Source organism: Cnephaeus nilssonii, assembly GCF_951640355.1.
Source record: "Cnephaeus nilssonii genome assembly, chromosome: X".
In the NCBI taxonomy this organism is placed as follows: domain Eukaryota; kingdom Metazoa; phylum Chordata; class Mammalia; order Chiroptera; family Vespertilionidae; genus Cnephaeus; species Cnephaeus nilssonii.
Genome location: NC_137071.1, coordinates 20,010,130 through 20,023,801, shown reverse-complemented (window position 1 = coordinate 20,023,801; position 13,672 = coordinate 20,010,130). Strand labels below are relative to the sequence as shown.

Sequence of the window (13,672 nt, the reverse complement as noted above, 5' to 3'; positions counted from 1 at the left end):
TCCTTCCTTCCTTCCTTCCTTCCTTCCTTCCTTCCTTCCTTCCTTCCTTCCTTCTTCCTTCCCTTTGTACTTTCTTAATTCAAATGGGAGCTAATGTTTTGGAAGAGTTCTGTAATCTAGGTATCTGTCTATATCCCCCCCTCAGCTAATTATAGGCCACTTAAACTCTGATGAGAAAGGGAATTCAGGATTTACTTTGGTGTCCTATTGCAAATCCCTGTCCATTTTAATAGTAGTACTACCTTCTTGTATCAAACATAAAAATCCGGTAGGCATCATTCACATCCCATCTGAAGAAACACTTAAGATCTAATCACCTGGACATTTGCCTATTCAGTGTCCAAATATTAAGATTAGTAACAATCCTGAGCTTATATGACACTGAATTTGTCATTTTTAACGATATATAAAGTAAACAATACTTTTCTCTGTTTTTGTATTAAAACAAATTATCAGGACATCTTAAGTCATCTTTCTCAAAAGAAAGGCAACTTAATCTTAACTTTAAAAATGATTCCTGTAAAGGGTATGAGAGGTATAATGTGAAAATATGTCTAATTAATCCTGTATTATTTCTACTTAATGACATCTTTCTCAGTTAAAAAGAGTTGAATTTTCCCAAATATTTAAATTCATGATACCTTACTTTGATTTGCAGTTTTCAATAATTGTATTTGACTAGTGAGCTACTATTTAAAGAACAGTCAAAATTATAATTTCTTTCCATATAATTTATTTGTTTGTTTTTATGCAATTGATATTTTCTGAGGATTACAATTTTTTTTTGTCACGAAAGAGTGTAAATGTATTTCAGGCTATCCCCAAAACATATTTACACTACTGCCTGTGCCTTATGTTGCCTTCCCTTTGACCTTGATATCTAGTTAAGGACTGTCATGGTAAAATTACTTCAAGGTCTTAATAATAATAGGAAGTGAGCTATTTCACTTATACCAGTAGTCATTCTGACCCCTTGTGTCAGACAGAACATCTGCAACTATGTCTGTGACACAGAATCCATATGTGTTAGAAAATCTGTTTTACCCATGGCACTTAATATGATAAACAAAAGGGAATTCAAAAGTGCCAGGAAAGGATTGGAAATTGTTTTTCAGCTACCTCATTCTTAAGCATCCTATATAATAAAGAGGTAATATGCAAATTGATTGTCACTCCAACACACAAGATGGCCTCCCTCATGTGGTCAAAGATGGCCACCCCATGTGGACACAAGATGACCACCACAAGATGGCAGGCAGGAGAAGGTAGTTGTGGGCGATAAGGCCAGTAGAGGAGGGCAGTTGGGGGCAATCAGGCCTGCAGGGGAAGGCAGTTGGGGGCAACCAGGCCTGCAGGGGAGGGCAGTTAGGGGTGACCAGGCCTGCAGTGGAGGGCAGATAGGGGCAATCGGGCCAGCAGGGGAGCAGTTAGGCATCAATCAGGCTGGCAGGGGAATGGTTAGGTGGTGATCACACTGGCAGGCAGAAGCGGTTAGGGGCAATCAGGCAGGCAGGCAGGCGAGTGGTTGGGAGCCAGCAGTCCTGGATTGTGAGAGGGATGTCCGACTGCCCGTGGGATCGGTCCTAAATGGGCAGTCAGACATCCCTTGAGGGGTCCCAGATTGGAGAGGGTGCAGGCTGGGTTGAGGGACACATACCCCCATGCATGAATTTCATGCACTGGGCCTCTAGTATGTTCAGATTGTTCCACAGCTATGAAATTTATTCAACATAAGATAAAATAAGACTAAATATAAAATATTGCAATTGTTGCAGGAAAACATTCCTTGTCCTTCCTCAAATTCTCAGACTAAGTAAATATTTTAAATGAACATAGGTCAGATTTAAGGAAGGACAGCTAACTGTTTTCCTGAAATTGCAAACATTCTTATTCTACTCCTATTTTATGGGAGTTGGCATTTTTCTTCCATCTGCATGTGTTCTCTCTCTCTCTCTCTCTCTCTCTCTTTCTGAATCTCTTTCTCTCTCTCTTACTCTGTCCTGTTCTCTCACTGTCTTGCAACTTCCATTTAATTACTAACTTCAAGCCCTGTCTCTTGCTCATGGAATATAGCGTTTAAAGGCTGAAATGAATGACATGCGCCCAAAGGTGGACTCCACGCGTGACCAAGCAACAAACTTGATGGCAAACCGCGGCGACCACTGCAGGAAAGTAATAGAGCCCAAAATCTCAGAGCTCAGTCATCGATTTGCAGCCATTTCTCACAGAATTAAGACTGGAAAGGTAGGAAGACCTGCTCCGAGGTGGAAACTAGTGATAAATGATCTCTTGCGAAGGTTGCGCAGTACTCTGAAGGGGGTACACAACCCCCACAGCAAGGTTTTCAAAAGGATAATGAAATCCAAAATGTATTTAAGGAAATTTTGTCCCTAAATCTCTCCCTCCCTCATTCTCTCCCTCTCCTTCCCCCTGTCTCTTCCCATCTTTCGCAATCTCCTTTTCTCTCTGTAATTTCTTTGTCATGCCATAGCTAGACAAAAAAACTGCATTCTATACTGGTTTACATATGTACTTTCAGGGGTAACCTACAGCAAATTAACAAATAGCATGCTGCAGGCCAACATCAAAAAGCACAAAAGGCATCTATCTAAAGAAAGCACTACTGACATATTTTGCCAAATACAATATTGCTTGTGTGTAATACAGATCAAATCTCCCAAATGAGGCCTTGTACATCTCCTGCATGATCTAGGGTATTTATTCCTCCTTAATGGCTGCGCACATGTGTGTTTGTATGTTTATTGAACTTGCTCTTGCTAGTTGTTGATACTGTGACAAAATCCACTAGGCTATAATGACTTGTTCAAGCCATGAAAACAAATAATTGCAAAGCTTATATATCCTAATTTTTGTAATTTTATATGATTATATTTATTCAATTGAATGGAGATCCAGGAGATATGGAACTTTTGCATGATAACCCTTTATATTTGTGTAACACTTAAAAAAGACAAAATCTTATATAATAGGTAGCATGCAAAACTATTTAATACAGTATTTTAAATTTTAAATTTTGGGGGGAAATGGTAGCATGCAAGGAATTACTCCCAAATTTTTATAAAATGTAATTATATATATATATATATATATATATATATATATATATATATATTAAATATAAAAATGTGTGTAAAAGAAACATATGTATTTATATATACAGATAATGATTGGAAATAATTTTAAATGAGAAAAATGTTATTGAACTATTTGTGAGAAAATGATATTGAAGTATTTGTGAGGTAAGTCTTGATTCCTAGAAAAATAGGAGAATATATTTGAAAAATTACTTTTATAAATATGAACAGACAATTATAGCATGGTTTAAAATTGCTGCATTTTCTCAGGCATTACAATGTATCACTGTTATATATAATAGTACATACTTAAAGGAATTTCTAAAATATACAGAAATGTGATATGAATTTTAGATACTTTATGCACATAAAACATAGCTACCCTTCAAAATTCACCTTCCCAAAGCAAAAAGGTATTAGCTTACCTTAATCATTGCTTCTTCTTTGTAATATTTGAGTTAAGTAGTTTGTTCTATGCATTTATATATTATTTTAAGTAAGGCATTTTCACCTGAAAAATATCTGACAGGCTTTGAATCTTTATTTTCAGAGCAGAGTTTTTTGTTTGTTTGTTTGTTGTTGTTGTTGTTGTTGTTTTGTAAGAATTCACTGTGCTGTTTAAAGAGACAGTTGTTTTTATGTCTGGAAATATCCCTAGAGTATGCACTATCTAAATAAACAGAAAGGTTCCTTCAATCACCTGATAAATGAATGCTAATAATCCATTGCTAAGTTTTGTGTTCTTCCCACTATATATGTTTATAAAGTGTCACTAAGCTCTAGAATATTTAAGAGAAAACAGGGTATTATTTTCGTTCTTTTTTAAAATATATTTTATTGATTTTTTTTAACAGAGAGGAAGGGAGAGGGAGAGAGAGTTAGAAACATCAATGAGAGAGAAACATCAATCAGCTGCTTCCTGCACACCCCCTACTGGGGATGTGCCCGCAACCAAGGTACATGCCCTTGGCCGGAATTGAACCTGGGACCCTTGAGGTCGCAGGCCGATGCTCTATCCACTGAGCCAAACCGGTTAGGGCGGTATTATTTTCTTTATTCTGTCAACAGTAGGTTGAGATCAAAGATGTCACATGATTATGATTTGTAAATTTTGAAGAATGAGTAGAATTCATCCTGCACCAATAGCAGCTGGCTTAGTGTGGCCAAGAGAAATTTGTGATTTTCATTATATGTTCTGTATAAATTTTTCAGTATACTTTCAGATATCATGCATCAGGTGAGCTACTTGATGTACATCCTTTGTTTTCCTTACTGAAGAAAGGCATAAGCAATTTTAAATCAATATTTTCAATTATATATTAATTGATAAGACAATCACAGTTTTACTTTCTATGATTTAATTTTCTCTAAATTAATAAAGACAGTTGGATACAATAGTGACCCCATTTGGAGATTTTGAAGAGATAATTATACTCTATCATCATGAAAGCATTTGCTTATTTATTCATTTCATCTGCTAATGATATTGAGTTTCCATTATTAGTGAGTATGGAAATATACAAAGATGTAAACAATACTTGCTTTAAAAATATGTTTACAAACACAAACTTAAATACTTATTGCAATCATAGAATATGCTTAACACTAGTTTAACTTCATGGAGATGTTCAATTTATGAGGTTACTCCCAGCAATCCCATAGTATCATAGGAAGAACAGTGTACATAGAAGACTGATTCTGGGGCTTAACTTTGTCAGGATTAGGCAGAACATATGGTTTCTCCACAACTTCATTTCAGTGTTTGTAAGATAAAGGAGTTGAATTAGATTAGTGGATTATAAAGGGAAAACTATCTTGCCACACCCAAAAAGAGTTATTATTTAGAAAAGAATGTATAAAATGGATTAGCAAGTTACTGGTTGGTAGGGTTTCTGCCCTTATCTCCTTCCAATAATGGGGTTCAGGAGATACAAGTTATTCCATAGAACATGGTGTGAAATTTCTGGGTTAGATTAGTGAAAATTAGGACTAATCTATAGTCCTTGGTATTTCTAAAATTTGACAGTCCAGTGATCTTTTGTTAATACAGTAAGGGATTTAAAATAATTACTTGTATATGTATTGGTTTATGGACTACAATAATTCTGGAAGTGCTGGAATTCTCAGGGGTGGCATTTGATTTCTAAGTCAAGTTCCTATTATATAGTAGGGCTTCTGTAAGGTAAGATTGGGTTAGAATATGGCCTTCTATGATTGAGTCTATGGGTAGGTTTCACTTAAAAGAATAACCTAGGAAATAACCTATGATGATAAAATAAACAAACAAATAAAAGTAGGTTGGGAATGAATACGGATATAACATAGACTTAGTATAAGAACTAATTTTAGGATGCTTTTTAAAGGTCAACTGGAAAGGGAAATTGAATAGAGCAAAAGTTTATCCTAAAACTCACTAACAATGCCTGAATTCACTATTTAGTGATGAATATAAAGTCTCTGTCTCCTGCAAGGGCTGTCCATTGGAAGAAATTCCCAAATTCAGAAAGCAATGAGAGCCTCATTTCTGGTTAGAAATGTAGTAAGATGATGATGCCTTTCTTATCTTAACCTCAAGATTGTGTCAAGAATCAAATGATCTAAGATATGTAAAAGCACACATTTAAAAATCTATAAATTGTTAAGAAAGCTTCATTCCTCCTAATTTCTGTGAAATCAGTTTGAGAAATGAAAGTTTTAACAGACATGGTCAGAATTATTAGAAAAATTAATCAGTGATAATTTCAGAATTCTGGTTAAAGTCAGTGGAATCAATGGGGAAAGACATCATGTCTCAGCTCTTTCTGCTTTAGGGCATCTGAACGTGGTAGCATTGCAGGGTGGTGGGGAGGGATACTATCAGGAAAAGAAAGTAACTAGAGACAGAAGCATAGAAAGGAAAAGAGGAAGGCAAAAATAAACTACTGAGTTCTGTGGTTTATGGCAGCTTTACCCTTCTTTCTTTTCTAATAAGCCAAGATGAAGATGGGGGTCAGCAATTAGAGAGAGAGATGATATTTGAATAGATCTTAAAGAATTAATGAAGGAAGGGTTTGGGAAAGGGAACACTTTGAATTCACTCTTATCATCCATGTACTATTTCTGGTCACAATGCTTGGCATTCTGGTGCTTACATGGCTAGGAGTTTACTAGCGACTTAAGGAGATTACTGTTTAACGGTTGAGTAAAATATGTTCATGGATACTGGGCTAAGAATGAGTGTGTGCTGAGTTAATTTAGTAGCCTCTCTAGCAACATAGAGAATATAACAATTCAGGATAAACTTATGATAAAGTTCAAATGTGTTTAATGGAGAGTAAGTTGCATTTGCGTACAGAATATAGAGTATGAAGCATGAAGCTTTAGTTGTGCATAAGACAGAAAAGGATGATTAGACACAGTGTGCAGAGGTCATGGCAACAAATCTAATAGTTTATGCTTAATTCAGTAGGCAATGAGGAGTTTTTGATGGATTTTTTTCATAGACTACTGAAAGTTTAGTTCAATAGTGGTTGTGAAGAGAATTCAGTAGAATTATAACAGGAAGTAGGGAAACCAATTTGGAAGCCATAGTAATAATTTAGATGAGAAACAATGGGTACCTCAAATAAAGAGGTGTCTAAAGAAATGACAGTTGAGAATAGTGACTCTCAAACCTTTGTTACTGTGGGAATTGTTAAAACACCACTTGTTGCCCCCTTCCCGAGATAATAACTCAGTAGGCCTTGGGTGGGACCTGATAATTTACATTTCTAGCAAGTTTCCAGGTGATGTTGATGCTAATGATATAGGGACCACACTTTGAGAACCGCTGATCTAGAGACATTGAAAACTAGCCTAAACTTGAAGTATTACTTATGAAAATGATGCAATGCAAATGACTTAGGATTCAAGACTTATTGAGATGAAAGTCTGCATATGAATTACAAGAATAAAATGTGCATCAAGATATATTTGTCCCATTGTAATACTTAGTTTCAAAAAAATGTAGACTAAAACAGACTTTTCCTAGCTATGTCCTATTAATAAAGGCAATTACTTGGTTAGAAGATATTATGAAACTTATATACATAATTTGCTCAATTAAAGTGTTTTCTCTTATAAAGACAAAAATAGTTCACTTTTCTGTGAAACTGAAATGTTAAATTATTGGCCTTCTAATTGGTACTAATTGAAGAAAAGTGAACTTGTTTTTCGTCTTTTCTTCATTAAGATTTATGTGTCATTGTGTATGATATGCCATATTTCCTTTAATTTTCTAGTGGGCATCAAAATTGTTGAGATTTTGACAATCTGATATCATATATGTAAATATTCATAGTTGTATTGTCAAGTTTTTGACCTCCAATCCGTGTTAGCAGATCAAAAGTAATAATTCATTGGACCAGATACTTTCAGATATATATACAGCTATGAGAAAGCCAGTGAGTTTCCCATTTATTGTAGACTATATCAGGAAAAAAGAGACACACATGGGTGAGTCTAAGCTATCTTAAATAGTGATTTTATAAGTGAAAAATAATGTATAAATATAGTAATAATAGTTTAGATAGATATATTGGCTCTCCTAAATATCAGTGGGAAATAAATAATATATCTTACAAATGTGACCAAAATGTCAAAATAAGGTTTATTGGATTAGAACATTTTAATTAAAATCTAATTTTCAATAATTAGCATTATCAATACAATTATGTTGACCTTTTTCCCCTTTGTAGTCAATTTATAATTAAATACCTTCTCTGATAGAAGAGAATAGTATCTGTCAATTGGTACAGTTATTCAACAGAAAGCATAGATGAAAACTCAGGCAAAGATCTATAGATATTGCATAATCTATAGAGTATTAATTACAGCTAAAACCCTGAAATAATAGTAACAGATTAATACCCAAGCTACGTAATACTATATCTGCTAATTTTATTTTACTGAAATAAATCTGAAATGAACCTATCAACAGAATTATTATTAATAACATTTTACATTAACAATACTTTTTCACATTTGAATTTTCTATCACTATAGCAAGGTTATTTTGAAACTTTGATAATAATTTCCTTTTGTAATCATCTAAAATGTTTTCAAAGTAGATCTTAATTGAGTTTGGTGAGCAGTGTCATGTGATAGAACTTACTGGGTCTTTATGTATTAGCATATTTTAAATGATTAGATCTATTTGTTAATTCCTGATTATGATTCTTTAAGAAAGAAAAGTATTTCTTCAATTAGCCAACAAAAGTAATCATGCCTTGAACCAGGGGCTTTCAAATATTTATAACAGGCTGTAAGAGCCAGTGAGTTGCTCAAGTTCTCAGTTAGATAGCCTGATTATAACACATTAGATCCCAGTCCATTGATTTGTCTATGCCAACATGCTGTCTCATCATGTACTTAATTACCTCTATTTATGTTATCAGATATTTGTTGGTCTAGAATGTGTTAGTATAAACATGTTCAATTTCACTTAAAACCCAGTGACTTTAGTGTACTTCTCTGTGTTAAAAAAATAACAAAAGGAATTGAACTAAGAACAGAAATGAGAAAGGAACAGAGGTAGGGAGGAAAAAGAAAGGAAATAGAAAAAGAAGACAAAATAAAATTGTCCAGAATGTTATTTTGCTTTTAATTCATCTTTCTCCCCATATATTTTATAGTTACATCCTTTCCACTTCAATTTCAATTACTACTACTAAATTCATGTAATATTGAGATAGAAAGATATTCAAGTAATAACATAAAGTAGATAGAGTGGACTGATACTTGAACCACCAATATATTTTAACCAATCAGAATATTTTGTATACAATTCTTAAAAGTGTGAGCATGAAATTAATCTAATCAATGAAAAACCAGTGGGGCTATACTGGATAATGTCCTTTAATTAGCCTCATAAATTTGGGAAGTTAATTATTTTTTTCATTTTTATCCTCAAAGCATCAGAGATAAACCAATGCCTTGCTTAATATCAAAAGAATGTAACCAATGAAATGTCACCATTACCAGTTAAATTTGTTTTTAAGTATTATTTCTTATATTTCTTGAAGTTTACTCTCATGAATTTAAAATGAATGAACAAATAAATCTATAAACTACTTTATCTGATCACCTTTGTTCTAGATAGATGTTTATAATATGCTTATTTCTCTTTGTTAAGTTTTCTTTCCTCTCCAGATATTTTTATTTTAATAGCTCTTCATATCTTATCAGTAGTATGTCCTTTCTGTATTATAGGATGTACTGGTCCTTGAAAGTTTATTCATTTCAGTTTCCATGAATTATTCCTATTTTATTTTATCTATAACAATATTGTAATGATAAATAAAATTCAAAGCTACAGAATGGAAAGAGAAAACTGATTGAGTTGAAGTTATTTTAAACCAACCTGTAGCACTTGGATTATTTATTTTCAATTTAGATTTTAGTGTAATTTGAATGTAGTGGCCATTTATCATGATGACTGCGATTCCATATTCCATATTACCAAATGTTTACTCTACTGTCTGTGTAAACACAGTCATTATTATGTTAGTGTTTACATGCACTTTGGAAGTACTATTTAATCAAAAGAAAGCTTACATTTTAAAAATGATAAAGTGTATCTGAGTGCATTTGAATGCTTCCAGTTTACAATGAATCAATTTGTAATTAAATTTGCTTTTATCAGCCTGTTATTGTTTGTAAACTTGTTATACTTCACCTTCAATGCTAAAACTTTAACAAAGCCTTAAACTTCATTAATCCTAAAGCATACAGCAAAGCACAACTAGCTGTTCAGCAATCTGAAACATTAAAAAAAATCAAGGAAAACAAAGTGTTGTCTTTCTCAGTTTCTATGTCTCTTCTTTCTTTTGTGTCCGTTTATCTCTCTCTTTGATTATTAAGCTTCGCTATGTTTTACTTTATTTGTACTTTGTATGACTACACAGTCATGCTAAAGCTTTTAAGATGAAAAGGTAAGTAAAAAAAAATTAAACTTCAAAACCTATGCTTGGTTCATACTTCCTCATTTGACATTATAACTTTTGCTAGACTATTTTCTATGTATTCTAAAACCTGAAACATATCTTATGTGCACTAATACTGTGTGATTTAATTGTTATTCCCATTCTATGGTCATATATTTTCTTTAAAGTCAATAGAAGTAATTCATACAATAATTAAGGTGATATATCCACCATTGATTTAAACTTCTTTAAATAATTTACTATAATTCCGAATTGAAAAGGCAGGCATTATATTCTTTATATGTTTTAAAATTGGATTACTCATGAGTGAGATATTAAATTATGGATTCTTGATTATATACCTTCCTTTCATAAGGTGTCATAAGAATTGCAAATTACAAAGACAGTGAAGACCAAGAATGACATACAAAATTTTATTGGTCAAGAAAGTACTTTACATGTTAGAATTGTCATGACCTCGTGGTGAACCAGTGAGTCTTAAGGAAGGCATAAATTTTCCCAACCTCTTTTATCTGAACAAAGAGCATTAATCACATAGATGTCAAATGGGTGGTCTGATAGGCCCGTAGCATAGCCAAACTAATTGGGTTGAGTAGCTATGGATATTTTGGTTATAAAGTTGGTCACTGGTTAATTTAGTTAATATATTGGATGTATTACAACTCAATTTATATAATATGCTCCTTTTCTATACAAAATAAAATAGTTATATTTGTTAAGGAAAATACAGAGTAATGTAAGATATATTCCCCCAATTGAGGATTAAAAAATCTGCTGGTGAGGCAAAGTATAAGCCCTTCAAAGTCAAATGATATTGTATTCAAATATGTAAGATACTGCAACACAACCTAGGATTACACATAAATGAGCAATAGATTCATGATATAACATGTCAAAACCATCTCCATTAGATTTTCTATTCTTAGATGGCTTCCTGAAAATTCCTTTCAGAAAACAAATCTGAATGTGCGTGAATGACGTGGACATTTTACAAATTATCTAAATCCACTGTTTGACTATTATTAGTAAGACATTATTCCTGTCACATATTTCAAACTAATAATGAGCTCTTGGTAATTTTCAAAGTCATGTTTATAATAGTTACTGTCACTCTGTACTGTTAATAAGGTAGCTATTGAGTATTTGAAATGTGGCTATTGAGTATTTGAAATGTGGCTACTCAAATTAAAATATGCTGTAAGTATAAAACATAGTGGGTTTTGAAATCTTAATATGAAAAAGTAAATGCAAAATATTTGATTAATTTATATTTGTTATAGGTTTATATGATACTATTTTGGATATATTGTTTAAGTAACACATGTTATAATTAATTCCATATTTTTAATATTTACTCTGGAAAAATAGAACATTAAAAATTACATGTATGGCTCACATTATATTTCTGTTTAGCTGCACTGCTATAGATAAACAAAATCCTTTGAATTCAGAGGAAATAATTTCCTGTAAGCTGATAAAATTTCATGGAAGTATTCATGTGAAAAGTGTATCATTTCTAACATGTAGCCTGATACATCATCATTCTGCCTCTAATTGTATACTTTCAGCAGTGCAAAACTCACTACTTTAAAAATAGTGCTTTTAAAAAGAAAAAAAATTGCAACATTAATCAATTGTTCCTATAGTAAACACAATTTCAGGCTCCAATTAATTTCTGTTCATTGATTCTGGTTGTTCACTTTGGAACCACAGAGATTAATTCAAATCCCTAATATGCATAGTGACCTTTTAAACAAATGCAGAATAGGCTTTGATCAGGAAATCTGGATTCTAAGCATACTCCTAATGAAATCTAAGTTTACACGATCTTGCTTGAATACTTATTCATTTTGTAGTAGTGTTTCTGTAAATCTGTTTATATCTGCTTATATTATTTTTGTACCAGCTGGTATTCAGGTCTTTTCAATTTTATACAATGAGAATTATGTTATTTCAAACTCTAGATCATTCAAGAGATCCTTGAAATGCTTATTTTTATTCACTTAGCTTTTTAAGAAATCACTATATTGTACACCTGAAACTGATATAATTATTTAATATTGTATACCAACTATACTTAAAATATTCATTTATGAGTGTACAGTATGTACTAGGAATGATCTGGGTTGAACAAGACAAACAGCCCTCATCTTCATGGGGTGTTCGTGGAACTCATTCCTCTTTGTGGATTGTTGTTGCTGTTGTTGGTGTGTGTGTGTGTGTGTGTGTGTGTGTGTGTGTGTGTGTGTGTGTGTTGCATGTTTGTTTGTCTCCAAATAATGCCTGGTGAAAATACTGCACAGGGCAGAACAAGTACAAAACCCTATGGAATTCTCTTTGAGACCACCCTCTACATTGATGCAGATTAATTAACCAACAATTTTTGTTGTTCAGAATGATACAACTTTACCAAACTGGAGTGTTAATTTCTCCATGTTCACCATTAGAATTGCATGAGCTTGTAAAATACCATGGTAAAATAAAAACGCCATGTCAACAAGCATTTATTTTATCCGTTATAAGCAGTATGTTTTCAAAAAGGGAGGTCTTGAACTGAGCCAATGGATGAGTCTGATTTTGAGAGGAAACAATAAGAGCCAATATTTATTGAGCATTTATTATGTCAGATGGATGCATTGAAAAAATAACCAGTATTTATTGAGCATTTATGATATATCAGACAACTTTCTAACATATTTGATACTCACAAAAATCATATGAGGTAGATATTCTTCTTATTCTTATGTTACAGATATGGAAACTAAGACTCAAAGAGGACAAATAACTTGTCCTGGTTCCCTCAGCTATTAAATGGTGGAACTCAGATTCAATAGGCATTCTCATTTAGAAGTTTAGGCTCTTCACCAGAACATTAGAAACATTCTGAGCACCTTGAGGAAGATTAAACAGGAGCTCACCAATAGAACTGCATAAAAGACTAGAAAGGTCCTTGGGGCAAGATTAGGTGAAGCTGGATTTTGGACTTTATTCTATTTGTACTACTTGAGCAGAGAGATAAAATAATGAAAGCCATGTTTGGGGAGTATGTTGACCTGATCCCAGTGCACAGGATAGAACTGGTGAGGTTGGAAGAAGATTATACCCCTGTGAGGATGTTATTGCCTTAGTTCCTGTGAAAGGAGAGGAGAGATGGTATCTCTAGGAATGGAAATGGTGAATGAATTGACAATTATTTGATATTTATTGGACATGAGGGTAAAGTGTTAAAAAATGACATCACACATGTTTTAAGCCTGAGTGACTGAGAAAAATGATCATCTATTATCAGAATGTAGGAAGTTGGTGTTGCAAGAAGTTTGGTGGAATGATAATGAGTTCATTTCTAGACATGTTGAATTTCAAGTGAGAACTCAGCTAACTGTTGGAGAATTTAGATAGGAATTCAAAAGTGAGGTCACAGCTAAAGATGAATATTTGGGAGCTATTATGAAAGCTATGGTTAAATTTTGGAAGATCATACAATTTATTAAGGAAAGAGAATTGAGAAAGAGATACAGAGGTCCAAGTTCTGAGCCTTATTTATTTATTTTTTAAATTTTTATTGTTGAAAGGTTTGCAGATGTCCCCTCACCCCCACAAACTCTTCCCCACTCC

At 33.0% G+C, this 13,672-nt stretch overlaps 1 protein-coding gene across 2 annotated transcripts in view; it reads left to right on the top strand.

Annotated features, from left to right (window-relative positions):
- Window positions 1–13,672, top strand: part of DMD (dystrophin) — a 2,362,317-nt gene that overhangs the window by 938,462 nt on the left and 1,410,183 nt on the right. For both annotated transcript variants that reach the window (XM_079764882.1, XM_079764883.1), the window contains exon 37: window positions 2,074–2,244. In XM_079764882.1, the coding sequence (XP_079621008.1) occupies window positions 2,074–2,244 (171 nt within the window). The remainder of the gene's footprint in view (window positions 1–2,073; window positions 2,245–13,672) is intronic.